This window comes from Lolium perenne, chromosome 4, assembly GCF_019359855.2.
Source record: "Lolium perenne isolate Kyuss_39 chromosome 4, Kyuss_2.0, whole genome shotgun sequence".
Taxonomy (NCBI): Eukaryota; Viridiplantae; Streptophyta; class Magnoliopsida; order Poales; family Poaceae; genus Lolium; species Lolium perenne.
Genome location: NC_067247.2, coordinates 71,162,267 through 71,190,176, shown reverse-complemented (window position 1 = coordinate 71,190,176; position 27,910 = coordinate 71,162,267). Strand labels below are relative to the sequence as shown.

Genomic DNA, 27,910 nt, shown 5'->3' with positions numbered 1-27,910 from the left:
CGTTTCTTGTATCTCTGCATGCCGCCACCTCCACGTCCACCTCCATCACCATCACGCTGCACCCGGCGCTCCACCATCACGCTGCAATCGAAGAAGATATATCGAACTAGCGACATATTTTCTTGTGTATTTTACATCTCTGCATATTATTTGTCCAATTGCGGTTTACAGATTTTCAAGATATTAATTATTTGGCCATATTATATAATAATGCATATATTATTTGATAATAATAATAATAAAAAATTAATAAAAACATAATTATTTCATATTCAAATTCCTCACATTTTTCTAACAATAAATCATATATTATTTGTCCATTTGCGGTTTACAGATTTAAAGATATTAATTATTTAGCCATATTATATGAATAACGCATATATTATTTGATAATAATAATAAAAATGAATAAAAACATAATTATTTCCTATTCAAATTCCTCACATTTTTCTAATAATAAAACATATATTATTTGTCCAATTGCGGTTTACAGATTGTTTTTGGTTTAAAAAGATACAGAAATGTGACACAATGGTATATGAGTTAATAGGATTGATATGGTAGTATTTACAACAAGGTACAATCACATTCGCGGGAGCACAGCAGGAAAAAAACGAGGAGTTAAGTGTGCTGAGGGTGAAGTAGTGTGCGGATCGGTGACCGACCGAGAAGTGATGACCAAGTCTACAATTTGACTACAGATTAAGTGTAATTAGTATTAAAAATGATCCAAATGAGGGATTAACAAGTCAAACAATTAGGAAAAGAAAAAATAAAAAAGAAATTAGAAAAATGAAAAACATAATTATTAAAAATAATAGTTAGTCCCGTTTGGAATTACGAGCCGGCACTAAAGGTTCTCCAGCCTAGACCTATGTCGCGGCCACGTGGGGGGCCATTTATCCCGGCTGGTAACTGGGCCGGAACGCTTTAATCCCGCATGTATAGTTCCGATTGGCCAACCGAAACTAGAGCACGTTACCGGGACTGCATGCCCTGTCTCCACTAGCGTTAGATTATCATCATCTAGAACATAGAAGGCACTTCTGAATTCCTCCTTGCGACTCCTCGTATATTAGATAGGTAGATAAACTGCTATCGTTCATGTAGCATATGCCTAAGCAGTAATAATCCTTCCACTCATTTACTAGAAGGTATGGGAGAACCTGAGGGTACAAATGGCGAACACTCAACCCAACTACATGCAAGCTAAAAAAAACTCTAACGGTTAAGTCAAAATTTGTTCCGTAACTTCAGATTAGGTGCGACTGCATTTTCTAAGATGGGTATTAAACTATACACTTGTTAAGAGGCCACTTTAGAATAGCTACAACACGATCCACGTTGCACGAAGGCAGCCACAAAATTACTAGGAAGGGCAACAACAGGAGTTACCTGTAGGTTGTCTTCATCTTAGTAGAGCGAGCCGGCGGAGTGGGCGCCATCCTGAGCCGTCCTTGCCATCGTCGCCGCCTTGGGCAGCCTGTGCCATCGCGTCGCGCCCAAGCATCAAGACAAGAACATGTGAGGTCGCACATGCACAACAGAGAAGGGCAGAACTAGCGAAGTAGAACAGGCGTGAGGTCTCACCGGCGTGCGGCGGCAGGGGTCAGGCAGGAGCACCAGTAGTTGGTCGCGGTGCATCTGGAGGACCAGAGTAGCAGCAGCTACTCGTGCTTGTTCCGGTTTACCTTTGTAGCTGGAGCGGCAGGGTCGCGCCGGACCAAACCACCGAGCGTGTGTCCAGGGCGACGTCCTGGAGCAATGGCGTCCGGATCTCCACCTGCGCGACGACGGTGGCACGAAGGCGGCTTGGTGGTTGGTGGGCAGCAGAGCCCTCCTTCTCCACCACAAGCAAACACGGGTATGCGAGTTCGACGGCACGCCGGCGAACAAGCCAGCCGCAACCATCGCGGCGCATCATATTGACCAAAACAACTTAATTAAACTAGTAGTCAACTTATGTATGTTGCTAAAGGAAAAAAAAGAAACATAGCTAGACTGACCAACTAGCACTATGAGCATGTTGAACAGAAATCAAATTACTTTCAGTAGCCAACATAATTAAATCAGAAGCCAACTTAGAGCATCTCCAACATACGCCTAAAAAATGCTCCGCGCTATAATAACCGTCGTTTTTGGGCAGGGGCAAAAAATAATGCCTCCACTAGACGCTGTAAAATAGAGCGGACGCAGAATTTTTTAGCGCATGCGCTAACAAACGCACTAGTAGAAAAAGAGGCTTCCGTCCACCCCCATTAGTCCCGGAAATATTCGAACCGCGACTAAAGGGGGCTTTAGTCGCGGTTCGGGAGGCAACCCGCGACTAATGCTCCATCCGCGACGAAAGGGTACACCAACCGCGACTAAAGGGCTATGGAAGGATGCGGCCGGCGGAAAAATCTTTAGTCGCGGTTGGGGACACCAACCACGACTAAAGGGTACCCCTTTAGTCGCGGTTGGTGTCCCCAACCGCGACTAAAGGTTTTTCCGAGTTTTTTTAATCCCCCCACCCCGCCACCCCCCCCCCCCCCCCCCCCGTGGATCGCCTTTTTTTGGTTTGTAAAATACAAAAGAAAATGATAGAAAATTCAAAAAAAAAAATTGTTTTCAGATTCTTGTATGCTATGCAACCTACTATTCGGAGAAATTAAGAAATTCGAATTTCCACTTTTTTTGCAAAAACAGTTTAAAAAATGGTAAAACCGCAATAACTTTTGCATACGACGTCGAAAAAAAACGTATAATATATCAAAAAAATCCAAAATTTTTTAGCCAATTTTTAGATTCTCAAAATTCCAAATGAAAATATGAAAGCAGGAAGATTTTAGATTTTTTTCCAGAAATTTAGAATTTTATATTTTTTTAATTTTTTAAAACCTAAAATTAATAATTTCATTCTGCATAAAGATTACTATCATTTTTACCCAATTTTTAGATTTTCAAATTTTTAGATTTTAGGTTTGGCAAAAAAATATTTAATTAATTAATAAAATTAAAAATAATACAAATTAAAAAGTTAATGTTTATTTATTTATTCAATATTATTATTACATCATTACTTTTGTTTATTAAAAGAATTATTTGAAATTCAAACACTAAAGAAATGTGACATCGATCAACATGTTAATAGGATTGATATGATACTACTATCACATACATGCGCGCGAAGCACTTGGATGCGAACGGAATGGAACTCGGATGTTAAGCGTGCTAGAGGTGGAGTAGTGGGAGGATGGGTGACCGAGCGGGAAGTTTGACCAAGAGTAAGTAATTTGACTAGAGATAAGTGTAGTTAGAGATAGAGACTAAGCTATGCAAATAACTGAAATAAGAGAAATTCTGAAAAAAAAAAGAAAAAAAACGGAGTGAAAAAAATTTAGAAATGCAAATGAATTAAAAAAATTAACGAAATAGCCTTTAGTCCCGGTTGGGGACACCAACCGCGACTAAAGGTCCTTCGCCCAGGCGCACGGTAGCCGCCCACGTGGACGGGCCTTTAGTCGCGGTTCGTAAGCAACCGCGACTAAAGGGGGGGCCTTTAGTCGCGCTTAATTAGTCGCGGTTGCGCAACCGCGACTAATGGCAGTTGCGAACCGCGACTAAAGGCCATTTTTCTACCAGTGACGGTATCCTCGGCTGGAAATGTGCCACTCCTGATCAGCACACACAAAAAACTCGGCCGTGCGAAAATCTCAACTGCCACTGAAACTTTCCTCTCTCGCTGTTCGTGCGGCAGGGAGGCGAGGGTCGAAGGCGGGATGGGCAATTGGGGCGCAGCCTCTGCGACGCTCGTTGCCACTGTTGCGCCATCCTCGGCGGAGGGCCCGCCGGCGAGCCGCTCATGGGGAAGATGGGGGCGTGCGGGGTCAGGCTGGGCGGTCATGCAGCAGGCGACGCGCGGGGCAGCCGGCCGCAGGTTCCGGCGGAGCATGGAGGACGCGTCCTCGCTGGAACAAGGGCGGCGCGCGGGGCTACCGTTCTGTCAGGAACAAGCACACAGCGTCAACATCACCCCAGCATCGGACGATCTAGATCCTTCGCTTCAGCAACGGACGCTCCGGATGTCTTTACCTTTTTGAACCGTACTTTTCGCGCGCTAAGCGTGTTTGTGCTGTAATAAGCTCGAACTGATTAATATGGGTGGCCCTACTCTTTGGATATAAAAGAGTAGGAGTGGGAGGATGGGAGGCACGCATAATACAAACCCTAAGTTATTTACCTTGTTCTTTACCTTACCATGTCGTAGATGCGTAGATCCGAGCCGCCGGAGCTCCCCTTCTCCGGTCGACGCCATCAGGATCTCCGGGGTCCTGACAAGGTGGTATCAGAGCGAGTCGAGTCCCACCCTCCCTTCCCAGCCCATCCAAGCTACCCACCCCTTCCACCCCAACACCCACCACCATGCCGTCGGACGCCAGATCGCGATCTACGTCGCGTGACCGCCGCGTTCGTGGCGAGGGACGCGCCGCCACGACAGAAGAAGACGATCCCGAGGACGAGCAGCGCATGGCCCGACTACCGCGCGAGGTCCGCGCCATCCGCCGCCGCCTGGACAAGCACGAGCAGTCTGCCGCCGACACATCAGCCGCGCTGAACGCGATACAAGGTGAGATGTCCCGCATGACTCAGATGATGGCTGCTCTGTTTTCATCCATGCCTTATGCTAGCGTCGCCGGAATCGCACCCTCTGCCCACCCCAACCTCACCGCCACCCAAAGCCACCTCCTTTCCACGCCGCCACCTCTATCCCAAGTCTCCCTGTCCCCGATCTTGGAGATGACCATGCCGGCACCCACCCCGGTCACCACCCTCCCAACACCACCTCAATTCGGCGCCTTGACGCCGGAGAACCTTCCTCACCCAACCTACCCACCCAAAGCTACAACCTTTCCACCACCCACGCCACCAGTCTACACATACACCGCGCCGGTCGTCACTACCTCCACCATACACACCACACCACCACCGATCCATCACATCCACCAAGTATCCAACCCCAGCACTCATCCACAGATGTACCAACAAACATCTGCTCATCAAACAGACCCCTCCTCCCTCCCCTACACCAACCAAAACACATATCACCCTCAGCAATACCACCCACCCTTCAGCCCAAATCAACAACTTCCACCTCCTCCTATCACACAACATCCGCCACCACAGATTCCTAGTACCCATCAAAACCAACCTACCTACACACCTCCACAACCTCCCCAGCGATTTCCTCCTCAACAACAACCCCAAACCAATTATGAGGTGCATTTGCATACACCACATGTCGAATTGCCTATCTTCTTAGGTGAAGCTCCAAGGGCGTGGCTGCTCGAGTGTGAGGATATACTGGAACTCGTCAATATACCAGCTGAACACAGAGTCAAATGGGGATTGGCCCATATCAGAGGTCAAGCAAAAAACATGGATCAGTACTACTGGCCTGAACTTGCAAACACTTTCCTGGGAGCAACTCAGCCAAGTTCTCATCGATCGTTTCCCCGATGCAGTCTCCAATGATCCAATGGATCAACTGCAATTACTGAAGCAAGTGACATCAGTAAACATCTATATTGATTCATATGAAACATGGATGACTCAGATGAAAAGGGAAAGGACTTATCTGCCCCAGGATTTCTTTGTCGATTGTTTTGTCAGTGGACTGAAGGAAAACATCAAGCATCAGGTTCAATGCCAAAAACCTGACTCACTGCTCTCTGCCTACTGGTATGCCAGACAATATGAAAAGGCTTCCAATTCAGTGACCAGAATACCTGCACAATTCCTTCCTCCAGCTCGAGCTCCTCCTCCACCAAACAGACCAATATTACCAAGAGAGAACAGACAAAGAGCAGCTAATGACAGACCAAGAGAACCTCGCAAATGCTGGTATTGTCCGGAGAATTGGATCATTGGGCACAAATGTCAACCTATGATAAGAGCCTTGCAGGTCATAGAAATGCAGGGTAATGACCAGGACATGGATCCTCCAGCAGCAGCTGAATTGCCAGTCCAGCCTGTTGACATACAGCAAGCCCCACCCATAGAGGCAGGTCCTGATATTCCAACTGAGCATGAACAACTCATGAACATATCATCTGCAGCTTACAATGGATGTCCAAGTGACTCCACCATTTCTCTGTTACTCAGACTGAACAAAGCCTCAGCAGTGGCCCTAGCTGACACTGGTAGTACTGACACATTCATGGATATGAAATTTGCTCAAGCTCATAACATTCCCTTAACTGCAACCAAACAGAGGACAGTCAAAGTAGCTGGTGGTGGTACTCTTGCTTCTACAGCTATAGCTTCCAACTGCCAGTTCAGTATACAAGGCCATAAATTCACCACAAACTTCAAAATCCTAGAGCTACAAGGAGCAGATATTATCCGGGGGTAAACTGGTTCAAGCAACATAACCCAGTTACCTTTGATTTCCTCAAGAGACAACTAATGATTGGGATTGATGGCTAGGTCCTTACTCTGAAGGATCATCTATTTCCCACAGAGAAACTTCTCATCTCATCTGAGAAATGCAACAAATTGATTGCCAAGGGAGCCTCAGGGTACTGGTTATGCAATGTGCAAACTGAAACTGTCACTACTGAAGCAATACAACCAGCAGTATCTGAACCTGTCAGTACCCTACTACATCAATTCCAGGATATCTTCCAGCCTCCAGTGGGTCTACCCCCTGCACGACAGTGTGACCATCAAATCCCATTGTTCCCTGATGCTAAACCACCTAACATCAGGCCTTACAGGATGTCACACAGCCAGAAAAATGCTGTAGAGCAAGTGATCAAAGAAATGCTGAAGAATAAGGAGATAAGACTAAGCAAGAGCCCATTTTCTTCTCCTGTGATACTGGTTAGAAAAAAGGACAAGTCATGGAGACTCTGTGTGGATTTCAGAGCTCTCAATGCCCTGACCATCAAAAACAAATTTCCCATCCCTGTCATAGAGGATCTACTGGATGAATTGCAAGGAGCAGTCATTTTCTCTAAATTTGACTTAAAATCTGGATATCATCAGATACGAATGAATGAGGCAGACATACACAAGACTGGATTCTCCACACACCTGGGCCATTATGAGTATCTGGTAATGCCTTTTGGCTTGTGCAATGCACCTGCTACCTTCCAGGAATTCATGAACAGCATATTCTCCAAATACCTGAGACAATTTGTCTTGGTATTTTTTGATGATATCCTTGTATACAGTAAATCCCATGAAGAACACATAGAACACCTGAAGATTGTCCTCAACATTTTCAGAGTGCATGACCTCAAAGCAAAAATATCCAAGTGCCAATTTGAGCAGTCACGGATAGAATACCTGGGGCATATTATTTCTGGAAAAGGAGTAGCAACTGATCCATCCAAAATACAAGACATCCTCAATTGGCCAGTACCACAGTGTATCAAGCAACTGAGAGGATTCTTAGGACTCACTGGTTATTACAGAAGATTCATTCCTGGATATGCTCACATCTGTCAACCACTGCATGCTGTTCTGAAGAAGAATGCTTACCATTGGACTTCTGACCAGAATATGGCATTCCAGCAACTGAAGCAAGTAATGTCCCAGCCACCTCTACTGGCACTTCCTGACTTCACACTTCCTTTCATCCTGGAAACAGATGCTTGCCACACTGGGTTAGGAGCAGTCCTCATGCAACAATCAAGACCTTTGGCATATTTCAGTAAATGCCTTGGTCCCAAAAACTCAGAGAAATCAGTTTATGAAAAAGAGGCCATGGCTATCTTGGAGGCTCTCAAAAAATGGAGACACTATTTTCTGGGAAACAAACTGATCATGAAAACTGATCAAAGCAGCCTCAAGTACTTGGCCAGCCAAAAACTACTAGAGGGAATACAACACAAATTAATGTTGAAGCTCCTGGAATTTGACTACTCCATTCAGTACAAAAAAGGATGTGGAAATATAGCAGCTGATGCCCTTTCCAGGAAATTCCAGCCAATAGAATAAGAACCCTCTGAGACAACTATGGCCATTACCATAGCCACACCTACTTGGGAAGCACAAGTTACTGACTCCTATGTTGGAGACACAGAATGTTCCAAATTGTTACAAGAAGTGGCTATCAATCCAACAAGCCATGCTAATTACACAGTACAAACTGGAATCCTTAGATTCAAAGGGGGAATAGTGATTAGATCTGCCAGTTTGATACATTCCACTCATCAGCTATTGGTGGTCACTCAGGCAACAGGGTCACCTACCAGAAACTATAACACCTCTTCTTTTGGCCCAAGATGAAGCAACAATTGGAACAATTGATAGCTGCCTGTCCTGTGTGCCAAATCTCCAAGACTGAAAGAGTTCAATACCCTGGCTTGCTAGATCCCATACCAATTCCAGAAACCAAATGGGGAGCCATCAGCATGGATTTTGTAGAGGGCCTACCCAAGTCACATGGGAAACATGTCATACTAGTGGTAGTCGACAGACTGACAAAATATGCTCATTTCCTTCCTCTGGCTCATCCATACACTGTTCAAAAGGTTGCTCAGATTTTCATAGACAATATACTGAAGCTCCATGGTCCTCCTACTGTTATCATCACAGACAGGGACATAATTTTTCTCAGCAAATTGTGGACTGAAATATTCTCTGCCATGAAAATCTCATTGCACTTCTCCACTGCTTACCATCCAGAATCAGATGGGCAAACTGAGAGGGTTAACCAGTGTATGGAGCAATACCTCAGATGCATGGCTTTCCAGGAACCAAGAAAGTGGAGTGAATGGCTACCTGCTGCAGAATTTTGGTACAACACTTGCTTCCATACAGCAATCAAGATGTCTCCCTTTGAAGCCCTCTATGAGTACCCGCCTCCCTTACTGACAGAGTTACCTACCTTGACAACACTGTCCACAGAGGCTCAGCAAACCTTGGGAGACAAACAGAACATGATCACTGTCTTACAACAGAATCTGGCAAAAGCACAGCGCACCATGAAGAAATATGCTGATCAAAAGAGAACTCCAAGAAGCTTCCTTCTTGGCGACATGGTATACCTGAAAATGCAGCCACACAGAGAAACTGCTCTGGGCAAGGGAAACTCTCCGAAACTTGCTTCCAAATGGTATGGGTCTTTCAAAATCATCCAAACAGTGGGTCGTCGAGCATATAAGCTGCAACTACCGGCTGGTACTCTGCTCCATGATGTTTTCCACGTCAGCAACCTCAAGAAGCACATCGGCGATACTGCAGTGCCAAACCCAAACCTGCCTCTAGGTAAGCTCAAACAATTCCCTCTAACTATACTGCAGCGTCGACAGGTCCCCAGGAGCAATGGCGAGTACGAGGTGGCCGTTCCACAATGGTTGATCCATTGGGACGGCATGATGGAGGAGGAAGCCACATGGGAAGACGCGGAATACATGCAAGCAACATTCCCGGAGTTCAAGCCCTGAAGTCTTGTCTTCAGGGAGGGGCAATGTCAGGAACAAGCACACAACGTCAACACACTGGTGGAAAAAACGGCTTCGGTCGCGGTTCGCAACTGCCATTGGTCGCGGTTGCGCAACTAAAGGCCCCCCCCCCCCCTTTAGTCGCGGTTCCTTACGAACCGCGACTAAAGGCGCCTCCACGTGGCCGCCAGCAGTCCTTCGGGGCGGAGGACCTTTAGTCGCGGTTCTCCTGGCCAACCGCGACTAAAGGCCGCCGCAGGTTTTGGGTTTTAGCCCCCCCCCCCCCCCCCGCAAACCTGGTTTCTTTTTAATTTGTATTGTTTTATTTTCTTTTGTGTTTTATTTTAATTTTGAAGGAGTTTCACATATTATACGGTACTACATACATAGAACCAAAAAGAATTCAAGAGGAATATACAATATATATTCAATATCGGATGACCATATACAATTTTGAACAAGTTTCCATACATAATTTAGTGCATATAAAGTTCTACGTCCTCTACATAGTGTTCTCCTCTAGGATCGATGACTTCCCTCGCGAACCATCCAGCTAGTTCCTCTTGAAGTGGTCGGAAGCGAGCTTCTGGACTAAGCGTCGTCCGGAGGTTATTCCTCTCGATGTTGTTCTCAGACGGCTGCTGCTCAGTGGTGTATCTCCGGATCCTCTCACAAACATAGTATCCACATAGATTGGTCCCCGGTGGCTGAATATCCCCAGTCGCAGGCTTTGCCTTTTTAAAATGGAGCTCTTTTTTGAATTCACCGACCTTTTGATCTACGAACCGTCTCCAAACCCTACGAGGCAAAGAAAATTAAATGAACAAGAGAGTTATTAATTAGTTACTTGATATTAGGAAATGATGAACGAAATAGGCCGATCGATATAGAGTGCAAACGAATGAAAGTAATTACTTTTGCATCATTTTTCTCATGTCGGCCCAATGCTTCGGATCCATATTCAGAGAGTCGTGGACGAGAACTGTGGAGTTCTGAATTTGAATTACTAGCAGAATCCAGTGGAACCTGCGGACACGATACATGCACAGTCATGCATAACTCATCGATTAGCCACATACCATGCATGGAGTAAACAAAAAGAGAATATGCTCAAGACAGTAACACTCACCCAAAATGGTAAGGAAATAGAATATCACTTTTGAGTTCCTGTTTTATAAGAAACCGCCACAGGTCATCCTCCACGTCGGCGGGGTGGTGTTCTAACACATATGAATTAACGATTTGTGGGTCAATGAACCCAACATCATGGGTGCGCCTTATTCGCATTTCCCGCTTCTTCATTCTGCATAATAGCATACACAACAAGATAGTTAGGATAATATATATATTTATAGTGCAGGCAATGAACGAGATGGGGTAGAAATTAATAAATCACTTACAGAACATAGCAACTGATGATAGATTTGTCGAGCTCGCGCAGATTGAACAGCTGGAACAATTCACTCCGATGAATTGTTATATAGTAATGTTTGAAGTGATGCTCAGGTCTAACTTCCGCATAAATATAGTCTTTGGCGTTTTTAAGTTTTATGTAAGCCTTGTACCAATTTAGCAGACCTGTCATTTGTCGAGGTAGATCCTCTTCCTGCGCAGGCTCGACGAGAGGCCCATTCCGCACATATGTAAATACTACGTCCTTCATTGGCGCCTCATCAAGGCCTAACACTGCACGAAGAGTCAGACCTAAGTTGGCCGCTTGTTCCGTGGCACTCGCTACAGTCAATCCCTGTGCTGCCGCAGCTGCTATGATATCGGGGGCATCGTCCGGACCGGCGGCTTTCACTATGAGCGGGGATCGACTGTTTACTTTGTTCCCGAGCTGGGAAACTTGTTTCCCCCCTTTTTTGCTTTCTAATTCTTTCTCGGCCTCCTCCTGCTTCTCCGCCAACTCTTGGTTCCTCTTGACCGCGAGTGCTTGCCTACGAAGTTCACGTTCATAGTCGTCAGGCAGATTCTTCGCGGCTTGGGACGGTGTGTTCAAAAATGACTTAGCACAGCTCTTTTCCTTCTCAGAAAATACTTGCTTGGGCTCGGGCTCTCTTTTCTTCTTGCAGTCCGCCTTCCATTTCTCATGCTGAGCAGCCACGGCCGCTGCATTTTCCTCGAAACTAAGTTCCCAAGACCTCGGGATGAGAGGCTTCAGTGATGGCTCTGGTATCTTTGTGGTTGCAGGTACATAAGGCTCCGGGTTAATAACCCAAGACTGCTTCTGCTTCTTCGCCGGAGGTGGATTGGGGGGCGGCGACTGATCACCCGCCGGACGAGGACTGGGGGGCGGCGTCTGCTTACCCGCCGGAGGTGAATTGGGGGGCGGCGTCGGCTGACGTGAAGGAGGTGTAGGTGAACCACCACCACCGCCGCCACCACCACCACCACCACCGGAGGGGGGTGGACTTGTTCGCCTTGGCGCCTCGTCTGGAAACTTGATAAACTTCTTTTTCCAGAGAATAAACTGGCGCTTGACACCTCCAAGTCTTCTCTCCCCTTCGGGTGTAGCAATGTCAATCTCCAGATCCTCAAACCCTGGGACTATTTCCTCCACCGTGACACGAGCATAGCCATCTGCAATGGGGTTGTTGTGGTGGAGTGCTCCAGGCTCACATGGTAAAGCACTGCCGATGGCTACCTTCGTGGACATGTTCCCAGTAGGATAATGCAGATGACATTCTTTCATCTCCTTTACATCGTCCACGGGGTAGCGAGGAGGCTCCGGTGCAGTAATTTGGATCTCCGGTGCATCAGTAGCCGGCTGGACCTCCGTGGAAGCCACGCTGCTTCTCCGCTTCTGGCTTCCGAGATCCGCTGGATGATCTTCATGCGTCCCAGCTGCCGATCTCTCCTGTACTAGTATAGTCAAGCTTTTCTTCATCTCATCGACTTCCGATGCCAACCGCGCCACAACATCTGCATCCTGATCTGACTTTCTCTTACGGCTTCTGTAACCGTACGGGTCATCGTCCTGCGAGAACCCTACTTTCCACGAAATGTTCCCGCGCATGCCTCGTACACGTCCTCCGTGTTCAGGATTCCCGAGGGCTCTTGTCAGCGCGTCGTTCTCTCTGTTGAACTTGATCTTCCCCTCTTGAGCATCCCTCATTGCGTCAATAAGGGCTTGGGTGGGTTTAAACATTTTGTTCCCGTAAACACACGCCCCTGTCTCCGGGTCTAGCGTTCCCCCATGCCCGTACCACCAGCTTTTGGCCCTTCGGTCCCGTCCCTCCGTACCTGGACAGATTCCTCGCCTCCTCAGCTCGTTCTCCATCTTCTCCCACTTAGGCTCCCAGAAGTGATACCCTCCTGGCCCCATAACATGATTGTACTCCTTCTTAGCCGCATTTTCCTTATTTTTTTCGATATTTCAATGAAATGCTCCGATTTCTTCTGCTTCACAAATTCTGGCCAATCATGTTCAAGTCTCTCATACTGTCCTTTGAATTCCGGAGTCTTGTTCTGGTTGACATAGTCACGGGCTAGATTTTGCTTGAATTTCCGGAATGTATCGGCCATCTTACCAAGAGCGAAGTGTTTGACTAGCCTCCTCCTCTCCTTGTTTTCCTGAATCTTGTTACCCTCCTCATCGAATTTGTGGTATTCCGGAGGTAGGATGAAATGTTCCATAAGCTTTTTAAAGCAATCCTTTTTAGTTCTCTTGTCGACAAAAGTGAAACCAAGACGTGCCTTCTTTGGCTCATTCCACTCCTGGAGGGTGATCGAGACGTTGTCTCTAACAACGGCTCCGCATTTGTTGATAAACTTGGTGGCGTGCTTCTGTGGCTCCAGCGGCCTGCCGGTTGCACTGTCGACAACCTCGATGGTATATGTTTCTCCTGGTTTGAGCGTCTTGGTTGCGCCACGCTTTGACGACGACGTACTCGATTTTTTCGACGATCCGGCCGAGGGCTAAAATAAGAAAGAGAGTCGCGCGTGTTAGTACACACATATTTATTCAAATCAGTAAGTTTGTATCACCAGAGGCAAAATGTATATATATACCTCGGCGCCGGAGCTGGTTGCTACTTGCAATTGAAGATCGTCGTTTATCGACGTTTCTTCCCCATCATCTTGCTGACGGCCTTCATCTTGACCGTCAAGATTCAGATAAGAAGAAATATCCTCTTCATCTTGTTCGGTCGGCACATAAGGAATATCGTCTTTTATGATGCCAAATATCTGTTCTTCAACTTCTTGATTATAGTTGTCCATAATCGGGCCAGCTCTATCGTCCGCCATATGTCAGTCCTGAGAACATGTAGTAAAAACTAATTAATTAAGTGAAGAAGGGGGGCGGTGGCGGTGGCGAAAGGGCGGTGGCAAAAGGAGAGAGGGCGGTGGCGCGGCGGTGGCGAAAGGGCGGTGGCAAAAGGAGAGAGGGCGGTGGCGCGGCGGTGGCGAAAGGGGCGAGGAAGGGGTGGGCCGGAGAGGGTGTCGTCGCGGAAGAGCGCTGCCGGCCCCCTCCGTATACGCGCGCGCGGTGGTTAAGTCAAATTTTAGTTAAGTCAAAAAATTTAAGACAAATAATATGTTATGTTTTTGTGAAATCGGCAATTTGGTTAAGTTACTGTTTTTGTGAAGTTCAATTTTTTGTTAAGTTAAAGTTTTTATATATGAAGTTAATTACAAAGTTTTTGCGGCGTCGAAGGGCGGGGCGGCGGCGTCGTCGGCGGTTGTCGAAGGGCGGGGCGGCGTCGTCGGCGGTCGTCGAATTCGCGCGGAGAAGAAGAGAGATGGGAGCGGTGGTTCGGGCGCTACAATATATAGAAATGTCGGTTTTTTTTTATCTTTTTCATACAAGTCACAAGAAATGTCGGTTTTTTTAACTAATTAAAATTGTAGCTAAATAATTAAAGTGTAATTAAATTTATAACTCCGTTTTAGTTTTGTTTTTTGAATTTGTAACTTAGTTACATTTATAATTAAAAAAACTTAGTTACATTTAATTAAATAAGTTACAAATTAAAAAACTTTAAATTTGTAACTCTGTTTTAAGTTACATTTGTTTTTTACAATTTAATTAAGTTACATTTTTTAATTAAAAAACTTAGTTACAAATTAAAAAACAAAAAAACGGCCAGGGCGCCCCTGGCCCTTCTCTCCTCTCCCTCTCTCTGCTCATCTCTCTCTCTGCGGCGCGCGCACGGCGGCGCCTGTTGGCCGAAGCGGCGGGGGCCGGGCTAGGGCGCGCGCGGTTTGGAGGCGGAGGGCGAGGAGGCGAGGCGGCGACGTCGCGTCGGGCGGCGAGGGCGCGGCGGCGCCGACGAGGGAGGCGCGCGGCGGCGCGCGCGCGCGATCAGAATCGGGCCGGAGATCGAGGCGCGGCGCGCGCGCCGACTCTGGCGGTGGAGGACGACGACGGTGGGGGCCGGCATTGGCGGCGAGCGACGTACGGCGGCGGTGTTCGTCGGAGCAGGTTCGTCGGCGGGAGGGCGGGCGCGCGGTAGCCTGACGGAGTCGTCCGAGGAGAAGTCGATCGATCGGCGCGTGTGCGAATGCGAAGAAGACGAAGTGAAACCGCCGAGGCGGGCGCGCGCCTATTTATAAAAAACGACCTTTGGTCGCGGTTGGTATCACCAACCGCGACTAAAGGATACCAACCGCGACTAAAGGGGTACCTTTAGTCGCGGTTGGTGATACCAACCGCGACTAAAGGGTTTTTTTTGGGGGAAATTTATTTCCCGCGCCGAAGGACCAGGCCAACCGCGACTAAAGGTTATTTTCCAAATTCTTTTGATTCTAAAATCTGAAAAATACAAATAATATATCAAAAAATTCATAAAAATAAAACCAATTCAATTCAAAATGTTAGAAATACAAATAATATATCAAAAAATTCAGAAAAATAAAACTAATTCAATTAAAAATGTTAAAAATACAAATAATATATCAAAAAATTCAGAAAAATAAAACTAATTCATTTCAAAATGTGAAAAATACAAATAATATATCAAAAAATTAAGAAAAATAAAACTAATTCATTTCAAAATCTTAAAAATGCAATTAATATATCAAAAAATTTAGAAAAATAAAACTAATTCATTTCAAAATCTTAAAAATGCAATTAATATATCAAAAAATTCCGAGGACCAACTTCCGAAGATGTCGTAGGGCGTGTGCATCGACGACATCTTCGAGAAGTTGCGCCACGGGAGATTTTCCAACCCTTTACCCATTTCTTCCCTGTCTTCCCGCCTCTTTCTTCCCGCCATTTGTTCTTCCCGCCTATTCTTCCCGCCATTTCTTCCCTGTCTTCCCGCCTCTTTCTTCCCGCCAATTTCTTCCCGCCAATTTCTTCCCGCCTCTTTCTTCTCGCCTCTTTCTTCCCGCCTCTTTCTTCCCGCCACTTTCTTCCCGCCTCCTGTCTTCCCGCTCCCATTTTTCCCGCCATTTCTCACTACATATATGTAGCCCGGCTTGGCCAGCATTATCACACATCTCTACAATCTCTCATCACTCTCTCATGGCTTCCACCGCATCCACTCTAACCTACCAGCAGGTGGAGGAGCTTTGCGCCTCGAACTAACCTTGCCCATCGGGCTACCGCGTCCCCGCCGGCTGGAGCCTAAGCACCGGCGGCGTGCCGGTCCCTCCCGTCCCTCAGGGTACTGCGCGTCGGGCGGCCATCACGAACCACTACTACCTCGACCTCACGCCGGAGCAGCGGATGAATCCCCGCTGGCATCCCGATAACCAGCATACTTGGGACGCCTTCTTCATCAATCGGCGTGAGAGGGCGCTCGCCAGGTATGAGGAGGACGGTCTGCCTCCTGGGAACTTCCACGAGGCCGGCCGTCGGCTATGGTGGTACGGCCGGACTCTGCAGAGCGTCATGGACTACATCACGGCCGGCGATATCCCCCGCCTGCGCTACCCTCAGTTCGAGCCACGAGCGCCGCCCGACGACAGCGACGACAGCAGCGACGACGACGGCGACAACTTAGAAGGCGACGAATACCAGTACAACGGCGGCGACTATGAAGACTACGAGTATGCATATTATACGCCTAGGCAGGAGTATGACTAAATCACTCCAAATTTCATGTATCATCAGTGCTATCTCGAATCAATCGAATCATTCGAAAATGGACACTAAACACATCACGGGCAATATAATTCACATGATCCATTCAACAAAGTTGGTACAATAAATTATTACACATCATTTCTTCCCTTGTGTCCCTGCTTGCTTACGATTGGGCCGTATCCATGGAGCATCCTCATCATTTAACTTAATGCTTGGGTCGGTGTTCACTTTGAAGGGCGGAATTTCACCAAACATATTATAATCTTCTGACATGTCTGTCTTGTCCTCCACTCCCACGATGTTTCTTTTCCCTGAAAGAACAATGTGGCGCTTTGGATCATCGCATGATGTACTGATCGTTTTCTAATCTTTCCGTTTCCTCGGTTTGCTACTCATGTCCTTGACATAGAAAACCTGAGCGACATCTTTCGCTAGGACGAATGGTTCGCCAAGGTAACCAAGATTGTTGAAATCCACCATTGTCATTCCGTATTGCTGGTCCACCTTTACCCCACCTCCTGTTAGCTTGAACCATTTGCACCGGAACAAAGGGACCTTGAAGGAGGGTCCATAGTCAAGTTCTCATATCTCCTCTATGTAACCATAATAAGTGACCTTTTGCCCATTCTCGGTTGCTGCATCAAAGCGGGCACCACTGTTTTGGTTGGTGCTCTTTTTATCTTGGGCGATCGTGTAAAATGTATTCTCATTTATCTCGTACCCTTGGAAAGTCGTTATAGTCGAAGATGGTGTCTTGGCCAACATGTACAGCTGATCTACAACAGCATTGTCACTCATTAAATGTTTTCTCAACCAACTGCCGAAAGTCTCCATGTGGGCCTTCCTAATCCAGGATTCAGGCTTCCCCGGGTTGTCCGAGCGTAAAACGGACAAGAGTAACCCTTCTGATTCTTACAGCCAACACATGGACAGATAACAAAACCCCCCTGCTTGTTCGCATTAGCCACTACGAGGAAATCTTTCAAACCCGTAGTGAACTCGCCGGAGAGTCGGTTAGCGTACATCCATTGCCGATTCATCTGCATTATTATAATACAAAATATATAATTAACCATCATGCATTTGTTAAACTAAATAAAAATTAAACAATGAACTACACACATATGCATATTTTATCAATGACACATATATATGAAAGGTTCAAGTTGTTGCTAACCGCGATCGAGGAGGAAAAAATAAATGAGGAAGCTCGATCAAGTGTGGCTCCGACACTTCATATCATGTTTGTTTCATGCTCTTGGGACATTTCATCAAACACCTTATGTGCATAAGAGGAGCCAAAAGCAAACCCTACACCCCCTTGTGAAGTTTGTGAAGAGAAGTGGCACCAAATGGCTAAGTGCTGTGGGCTGAACGGTATATATAGGGGAGGGGCTTTAGTCGCGGTTGGCTAGGCCAACCGCGACTAAAGGCCTTTGGGCCAGGCCTGAGGACATTTAGTCGCGGTTGGCCTGGCCAACCGCGACTAAAGCCCCTCCCGTCCACCAGCTGGCCACCGAGCGCGCTGGGCTCAGGCCTTTGGTCGCGGTTCGCCAACCCAGCCGCGACTAAAGGCCCCATTGGTCGCGGTTCTTGCATTTCCGCGACTAATGGGGCTGGACGGAAGGCCTTTTTTCTACCAGTGATATCACCCTAGCATCGGACGGTCCAGATCCTTCGCTTCAGCAACGGACCTGATTAATCTGCGTGGTCCTACTCTTTGGATATAAAAGAGTAGGAGTGGGAGGATGGGAGGCACGCATAATACAAACCCTAAGTTATTTACCTTGTTCTTTACCTTACCATGTCGTAGATGCGTAGATCCGAACCGCCGGAGCTCCCCTTCTCCCCCTTCTCCGGTCGACGCCATCAGGATCTCCGGGATCCTGACACGTTCGCAAGCCTCGGCGGAGCAGGGAGACACGTCTCGCCGGAGCAAGGGCGGGACGCGGGGAAGCCGACCGTAGGCCTCATCGGAGCAGGGAGACACGCGGGGTAGGGGACACTCCAACTGATGGATTCCCCGACGCGTCCCTGCAAATCGAGCACGTCCAGACTCTGCTAGCTCGTCAATTGATGGATTACCGATCGACTGCTAGTACCGGTCGTCAATTGATGGATTCCTGATCTATTGCACTCCTTTTCCTTTCCGATCGAACATGGATGTTGGTTCCGGATGGATTCCCTTGCAAGTGGTCTAGTTCGTGCTGCCGTTGAAGACCAGATTGCTTTCTCAAAATAATTATAGGGCCTTTCTTGTAAAATTGAAGGACCTGTTTGTTGAATACATGTTGCAAAGTCGTGTTTGGCACGCTGTATTTTTGGGCATCTGAAAAAGCGCTGCCGGCCACGCGCTCTATTTTTGTGCATTTGGAAAAGCTGTAGCCACGCCCTTGCCGAAAAACAGCGAAACTGGCGCCTAATAATTTTTTTAGCGCGCGGAATTATTGTGCGTCTGTTGGAGATGCTCTTATATAGGTTGTTCGACGAAAAAAAACAAAGCTAGATTCAAAGAAAAACAAATTGAGCATGCTGGCAGAATCAAATTAATTACGTACCCAACTTAAGGGTGTTAATAAAACAACTTAATTAAACCCTTAGCCCGCTTATGCATGTTTCTCAACCAAATAAGCACCTTAAGCATGTTTTTTTTAAACCTTTACATCTTAAGCATGTTGACAAGGCAACTAATTAAATCCATGGAAAACTTTTGTATGTTGCTTAAAAAAACCTAGATAGATTATTCCAATACACAACTTAGACATACTCATGACACAACTTAAACATACTGATAACACAATGTTGGAAAAAGCAATATACGCTAGGCCGCCTAGGTGGACGGTGACCCTTTGCCTCGCCCCTAGCCTGCTTAGGCATACCCTAGGCGTGGCTAGGAGTTTTCGTCTGTTGTGGGTCATACTTTGTGATATATATTTTTAAATAGCAAACATAAAGTAATGCGAAGAAAAAATGAACTATTTTTAGACTACTTGATGATATCCACTTCATTTTGTCCAACTTGGAAGTATCAACTAGACTCCCATACTCCCATCCTACATCCTCTTACTTCCTCTTAAGGACATTCTCTCCTTGAGATATTGCGGCAGCATTCACTCAGACATCCTACGAAAAATGAAACAAACAATAAGCAATAGTTCAGTAATAGACATCGATATTGCATATAAGAAGGGACCAAAGCTATTGAAGTCTATAGTTGACCACAAGATAATACATATCCAACTAGCCACGAATCCAGATCACAAAAAGGCAACAATGCACGATTTGGAAAAAAAAAGTCGCGCTTCTATATTTCACTAGTCAATTTTCATCAGCTTTCTATGATATAAGTGGAACAAAACAATGCTGCCTACCCAAAAGCATGATTATAGATTCATAATCATGATCAAGTACAATGTATTTGGAAAAAAGCAACTGAATTGAATTTAGAGTAGGTATATTTTCATCACACAAACAGTTTGCATATTTTCATTGTACTGATATTTTTTATATGAAAAAAGCATATACACATTGGAGTACTTTGGAAAAATCCTCGCATTACCTTTTTAATAGCTGAAGTAGAGTTTCATTAATTAGTGCAACATTGGTTTGACGCCACACACTAGTAGAAACAAGGGCTTTCGTTTTTTGCCCTAGATGGCTTTTGCACCGGATTTGGCACGAACCGGTGCTAAAGGGGGTCATTAGCACCGGTTCGTGGGGCGCAGCCGTTCGAGGGACCTTTTGCACCGGTTCGTGTTACGAACCGGTGCAAATGAGCTATCTTTTGCACCGGTTCGTAACACGAACCTGTGCTAAAGGTTCCTCGGACCTTTAGCACCGGTTCGTGTTACGAACCGGTGCAAAAGATAGCTCATTTGCACCGGTTCGTAACACGAAACGGTGCAAAAGGTCCCCAGCCTATATCAGCTCAGCTCACCCCCAACCAGCCAACTCACTTCATTTTTTCTAGGAGAAAGGTGTGTGTGTTGAGTGCTACCTTGCATTTCTTTGGCATGCACAGAAGGTGCTCGATGAAATGTCTGAAAGAATGAGGTGCCGGAGCGACACTTAAGATTTCTCCTCTTTCTTTCCCTCCTCGATCAAGGTTAAACAACTTTACCCTTTCATTTGTACGGTGCTAATATATTATGATGTTTTGTAATGGTTTTTTGATAAATTTAATTATTTGATGTAGATGAACCGGCGACAATGGATGTACGTTGACCGACGTCTGCCCGAGTTCACTTCGGGCCTGAAAGAATTTTTCCGTGTGGCTGAGGAAAACTCACAGGCGGATGGTTATATGTGTTGTCCATGTGTTGATTGCCGGAATTTAAAGCAATACCCTGAATGGCAAGTCATTCACTCTCACTTGCTTTGGAAAGGTTTCATGCCCAGCTATAATTGTTGGACCAAGCATGGAGAAAGAGGGGTTATGATGGAAGACGACGACGGAGAAGAAGAGGATGATGATATGTACCCTAACTACGGTGATACTGCAACAGGGCATGATGAAGATGAGGAGGCAGGAGGAGGTTTTCAAGATGAAGAGGCATCAGATGAGCCCGTTGATGATGATCTTCGTCGGGCCATCGCTGATGCACACAGAGATGCAGAAACTGAAAACGAGAAGCGAAAGTTAAAGGGCATGTTAGATGATCACAAAAAGAAGTTATACCCAAATTGCGAAGATGGCAACACAAAGCTCGGTGCCACACTGGAGTTGTTGCAATGGAAGGCAGAGGCTGGTATATGTGACAAGCCATTTGAGAAGTTACTGAAAATAATGAAGAGGAGGTTTCTAAAGGATAACGAATTGCCTGACAGTACGTACGAAGAAAAGAAGGTTCTCAGCCCTCTAGGATTAGAGGTGCTGAAGATACATGCATGCATTAATGACTGCACCCTCTACCGCGCTGAGTACGAAAATTTGGAAAAATGCCCGGTATGCACTGCACTACGGTATAAGATCAGGCGAGATGACCCTGTTGATGTTGAGGGCGAGCCCCCTAGGAAGAGGGTTCCTGCCAAGGTTATGTGGTATGCTCCTATAATACCACGGTTGAAACGTCTGTTCAGAAATAAAGAGCATGCCAGGTTGTTGCGATGGCACATAGAAGACCGTAAGAAAGACGAGATGCTGAGACACCCCGCTGATGGGTCGCAGTGGAGGAAAATCGATAGAGAGTTCCCGGACTTTGCAGATGACGCGAGGAACTTAAGGTTTGGTCTAAGTACATATGGAATGAATCCTTTTGGGGAGCAGAGCTGCAGTCATAGCACCTGGCCTGTAACTCTATGTATCTATAACCTTTCGCCTTGGTTGTGTATGAAGCGGAAGTTCATTATGATGCCAGTGCTCATCCAAGTACCAAAGCAACCCGGCAACGACATTGATATTTACCTACGGCCATTATTTGAAGAACTCTTACAGTTGTGGAGCAAACCAGGTGTACATGCATGGGATGAGTACAAACATGAGTCATTTAACCTACGAGCGTTGCTTTTCGTGACCATCAACGATTGGCTTGCTCTTAGTAACCTTTCAGGAGAGACAAACAAGGGATACAATGCATGCACGCACTGCTTAGATGAGACCGAAGGTGCTTATTTGAATAAATGTAAGAAGGTTGTGTACCTGGGGCATCGTCGATTTCTTCCAAAGAGGCACCCCGTCAGAAAGAAAGGCAATCATTTCGGAGGTGAGGCAGATCACCGGGAGAAGCCTGAACTCCGTACCGGTGATGCTTTACTTGATATGGTCAAGGACATACAAGTAATATTTGGAAAGGGTCCTGGCGGCCAATCTTTTCCGAAAGACGTTGTTACCGGACACGCACCCATGTGGAAGAAAAAATCTATATTTTGGGATCTACCCTATTGGAAAGTCCTAGAGGTCCGCTCTTCAATCGACGTGATGCATGTGACGAAGAATCTTTGCGTGAACCTGCTAGGCTTCTTAGGCGTGTATGGGCAGACAAAAGATACACCAGAAGCAAGGGAGGACCAGTATCGTATGAAAGTCCCAAAGAACAAGCAAGAACATAATTACAAGACGGATACAGGGAGTCGCTTAAGTCCTGGCAGCTACGCTCTTACCAAAGCAGAGAAGGAAATCTTTTTTGAAGTCCTTTACAGTATCAAGGTGCCGTCTGGATTCTCATCAAATATAAAGGGAATTATAAATATGGCGGAGAAAAAATTCCAAAACCTGAAGTCGCATGACTGCTACATTATTATGATGCAGAGCTTAGGTTGCAGAGGGCTTCTGCCGGAAAATGTTCGAATACCCATTGTGAAGCTATGTGCATTCCTTAATGCAATATCCCAGAAGGTAATCGATCCAGCTAGTCTTCCAAGGTTACAGAAGGATGTGGTGCAATGTCTTGTTAGCTTTGAGTTGGTGTTTCCAACATCTTTCTTCAATATTATGACACATCTCCTGGTTCACCTTGTCGAAGAGATTGCCATCCTCGGTCCTGTCTTTCTACACAATATGTTCCCCTTCGAGAGGTTCATGGGGGTCTTGAAGAAATATGTTCATAACCGTGCTAGGCCAGAAGGAAGCATCTCCAAGGGCTATGGAACAGAGGAGGTCATCGAGTTCTGTGTTGACTTTATTCCTGACCTTAAGTCGATTGGTGTTCCTGAATCGCGACATGAGGGGCGACTAAGTGGAAAAGGCACGCTAGGAAGGAAATCAATGATATGTAGGGACGGCATTTTTTTCACTCAAGCACACTACATAGTTCTACAAAGTTCCAACTTGGTGGCCCCTTATATCACTGATCACAAGAATATTGTACGCTCCGAATATCTGGGGCAGTCTGAAGACTGGATTACACATAAACATATGCAGACATTCGGCGGTTGGCTCCGAACACATCTCATTAATAACAACGTTATTGGAGATCAGTTGTACTTGTTGGTCGGGTCACCATCTTCGACTATACTGACTTTCCAGGGGTACGAGATAAATGGAAATACCTTCTACACGTTCGCCCAAGATAAAAAGAGCACCAACCAAAACAGTGGTGTCCGCATTGATGCAACAAACACTAACAGTGAGGAAAAGGACACATATTATGGTTACATAGAGGAGATATGGGAACTTGACTATGGATCTTCTTTTAAGATCCCTTTGTTTCGGTGCAAATGGTTCAAGCTGGATGGAAAAGGGGTAAAAGTAGACCAGCTGTACGGAATAACAACAGTGGATCTCAACAATCTTGGTTACAGAGACGAACCATTCGTCCTAGCCAATGATGTGGCTCAGGTTTTCTATGTGAAGGACATGTCTTCCAGACCGAAGAAAAGAAAACATAAGGAAACGAGCTCATCCGATGAGCCAAAGCATCACATAGTTCTTTCAGGGAAAAGAACCATCGTGGGAGTCGAGGACAAGACAGACATGTCAGAAGATTATAATAAGTTTGCTGAAATTCCGCCCTTCACAGTGAACATTGATCCAACCATCGCGTTAAATGCTGAAGATACTCCATGGTTACGGTCGAAGCGATCATAATGTATTTCATTATTATCCTGTACCTTGAGCTCATATTGTGAAGCGTTTGTTGTGATATGTATCAGTAACATTGGTCGTTTGAACTAAATTCAATTATCCAAGTTTATTATTTTTCTAGATACACAGGTTTGGAAATTATCCATCTTAGGTGGTCAACTATTTTTGAGAAAATGCTTCACAAAACACCCCCTTTCGGCACCTCCAAAATGAAAAATGGATTTTTCATGCGAGATAAAAAGGAAAACTTTTGTGCTTGCGGGAAAAATGTCTTAGATGGTCATTGCCTCTCTCTCTCTGTGCTTGCGGGAAGAGTTCTCGGGCGGAGCTTCCGAAGATGTCTAAGACGGCCATCCATCTAAGACATCTTCGAGAAGCTTCGCCGGAGAGGCTCTTTCCTTCGAGAAGCTCCCGGGAAGCCCTCCTTACCCTGAGCTACTGGTTGTTGGGTGTATACTAGCAGCTTCCGAGCGGGACTCCTAGCTTACTTGCGGGAAGAGTTACTCGGGCGAAGCTTCCGAAGATGTCTAAGATGGCCAGCCATCTAAGACATCTTTGAGAAACTTCGCCGGAGAGGCTCTTTCCTTCTTGGTCGTTGCCTCTCAGGCTGCTCTCTCTACTCTCCCCGGAGGGGCTATATATAGCAATGTGCCTTCAGATAACCCCCCCCCAGATGAGGCCACCCCAGATAAGGCAAACACCAGATAAGCCTCCCCCAGATTTAGCCCCCCTTCTTTAGCACCGGTTCCAGCCAGGAACCGGGATAAAAGGGGTATATAAATTAAATACAACGACTTTATTGAAATTTAACAAGATACGTTAACTAAACTTAAACTAAAACAACGACAACGACTTTATTAAAATTTAACAATAACTAAATTTAAACTAAAATAACAACTTCTACTAGTTCTTCCGCGCATCCGCTGCTGCTCTCCTGGCTGCCGCCTCCTGCCGCAGCTCCTCCTCACGACGGCGTTTATACATCTCCTCACTATCCAGATCCGCCACACGCGGCCGCTTATGCAGCTCCTGGAGACTCTGCCTCTCAAATGCTTCTATGGTAGCCGCTAGCGCCGCCTCCTCCCACTCCTCTATCTCTGCAAGCTGCGGGTCCACCTCATCCGCTGCTGCCCTCCTTGCTGCTGCCTCCTGCCGCTGCAGCTCCTCCCACTCCTCAATCTCCGCGAGCTGCGGATCCACCTCCACCGGCGGCGGGTGCGGCTTTGGGGGCATTGTGCAATGGGCTATGGTTTGGTGATGAGTGAAGTGGGAGAGACGGGGACGTACTATTTATAGAGGGAAAATATCCCGCACGGCGTCGTGGCGGGAAAATATCCCACGCGCCGTTTGCGTCGTGGCGGGAAAAAATATCCCGCGCGGCGTCGTCGCGTGGCGGGAAAATATCCCACGCGCCGTTTGCATCGTGGCGGGAAAATATCACGCGCGGCGTCGTCGCGTGGCAGGAACCTACGACGCGCGGCATCGTGGCGGGAACCTATCCCGCGCGAAACACGCAAAAAAAAGGCGGGAAAGTGCAAAAGGCACCAAAAAATGGACCTTTTGCACCGGTTTGTGGCTGGAACCGGTGCAAAAGGGTCTTTTGCACTGGTTCTAGCCACGAACCGGTGCAAAAGGGTCGCACTATAACTGCCCCCCGCGCGCCCCTTCTTCTCCATTTCGCGCGAGGACACAAATCCTACCGAAACGCTGCCCAAATTTCCCGCGCCCCGCCGCCGCCGCCCCGCGCCGCCGTCGATGCGCCGGGCGTGACCGCGCCGCCGCCTCCTCCGCGCCCGTCCCCGCGGGCCGCCGCCACCGCACGCGCCCCGCCTGGCCGCGCGCGTGCGCCGGCCGGCCTACTCCACCGCCACCACGCCGCCGCAGAGCGCTCGCACCGCGCGCCGCCGCAGACCGCTCGCACCGCGCGCCGCCGCCCCCGCGCACCGCCCCTTCTTCTACGGCCGGCAGAGCTAGGTGAGCCCCCGGCCCGGCTGTTTTTTTTTGTTTTTGTTTTTTTGTTTAAATTAGTTAGCAAATTTAGTAGTTAAATTAGTTAGATAAATTGTAGTTAGTAGATATTAGTTAGAAAATTTTAGTTAGAAAAATTTAGGGTTAGAAAATATTAGTTAATTTAGAGTTAGAAAAATTTAGAATAATTGTAGTTAGAAAATATTAGTTAATTTAGAGTCAGAAAAATTTAGGGTTAGAAAATATTAGTTAATTTAGAGTTAGAAAAATTTGTTAGATAATATATGTTAGAAAATATTTGTTAGATAATTTAGAGTTAATTTAGTGAAATTTATATGTTAGAAATATTTGTTAGAAAATATTAGTGAAATTTATATGTTAGAAATATTTGTTAGATAAAAATGTAGTTAGAAAATATTTGTTACAAATTTATATGTTAGAAACATTTGTTAGAAAATATTAGTGAAATTTATATGTTAGAAATATTTGTTAGATAAAAATGTATGTGTTAGACAAAAGTAGTAATATTTGTTACTAAGATATATATATTCATAAGTAGTTTATTCAAATTTAATATTAGTTTGCATACGATGCCGCGCCCGCAGCGTCCTGGAGCTAGGACAATTTTAGAGGAGATGCGGCAGTTGGGGGAAGTTCGGGACTGGGCTCCGCCGGGGTGGCACTGGGAGGTGTTATCTTCCGGGGCGCGCACCTTGGTGCGGAATCCAGGTCCCGTCGTCGACCCGGATATTTTCTGGTGGAGGTCTTATGGGCCACGTTCGTTTCAGAGGGAGCCGGCCCCGCCGGAGGTGGTAGCTCAGCGCATTGCAGCGGAGGACGAGCACGTTCGCCGTTACATGTATGCGTTAGACACCATGTATAGGACCCGATGGTCAGTTATGCAGGGATCTCATGTTAGTTTGTGCTCTATTCTTTGTTCGTGGCTTTGGGTGTTCACCCGGCGCGGCTCAGGACCCGGTCGGCGCCGTTGAGAGGTTGTAGTGTGATGTATTAGGAACCGATCGAGCTATATGTGTAACTCAGATCTTTGATTATGTATTGAGCATTATCCTTAATTTGCACTTATATATATGTGTAACTCTAATAATTTGATCATTTATTTTTATCATTATCTTGGTTAATTACTGCTTCGTTGTGTTTATAGCATTAGAATAACTTGTAAGTCTTTGCAGAAACTATGGAACGAGACCTAGAAAAAGAATACCTCGTCGAGGAGATTATCCGTGATGATGAGGATATCACCTCTCTTTACCTAAACCAATCCGGCGAGGGAGACGAGCGAACCCGTGGAGACGCCTCCGGTGAGGAAGATGAGCAAGACAACCGTGGAGACGGCTCCGGTGAGGGAGAAGGTGACGACTGCGAGGGAGAAGCTCACGACGCCGAGGTGTATATATATTAATTAACCAAGCCTCCAGATTTGTGCATATACATGTATTAACGTTGTTTCTTCTTTTAGACCTCCCGATCAACAAACTCTACTGGCAGAACTAAACGAGGCGCGGCCAGAAAGATGGAAGACCATGAAAGGTGCACCATCACGGAAATCGCGATAGATGGCGAACCGATTTCTCCCAAGGCTCACGCAAAAAAGTTTGTAAGTCAATGCGGAGTTATTGTTAGGGACACCGTCCCGATCACCACTCAAGAATGGAAGAAACCTGGAAAGGGGGGCGAAGGAGTTACTTATGTCGACACGAGATTAAAAACTCTGATGTTTAGGAAGCTGCTGGTAAATTTCATCTTTCCGGAGCCAACTGACTCTGATAGTGAGAATGACAGGTCAGACCCTGAGGATCCCGAGCTGAATAGCGTACAGCGAAGAGTTAAGAAGTGGGCTCTTAAGAAGATGGCACTACAGTTCAACGACTACAAGAAGAAATTGGACAACTTCTTTGTCAAGAAAGGGAAGACTCCTGATTTCAA

General features: G+C 46.4%; 2 protein-coding genes across 2 annotated transcripts; both read left to right on the top strand.

The window, feature by feature from the left end:
- Positions 1-4,404: 4,404 nt before the first annotated feature.
- Positions 4,405-7,986, top strand: LOC139838992 (uncharacterized). The gene is made up of 3 exons (XM_071829014.1): positions 4,405-4,989; positions 5,303-6,320; positions 6,503-7,986. The coding sequence occupies exons 1-3, from the start codon at positions 4,405-4,407 to the stop codon at positions 7,984-7,986; spliced, it is 3,087 nt and encodes a 1,028-aa protein (XP_071685115.1).
- A 12,682-nt stretch (positions 7,987-20,668) lies between these two features.
- On the top strand, positions 20,669-23,998 carry LOC139838991 (uncharacterized). The gene has a single exon (XM_071829013.1). It carries the CDS (start codon positions 20,669-20,671, stop codon positions 23,996-23,998), a length of 3,330 nt encoding a protein of 1,109 aa, XP_071685114.1.
- Positions 23,999-27,910: the final 3,912 nt, after the last annotated feature.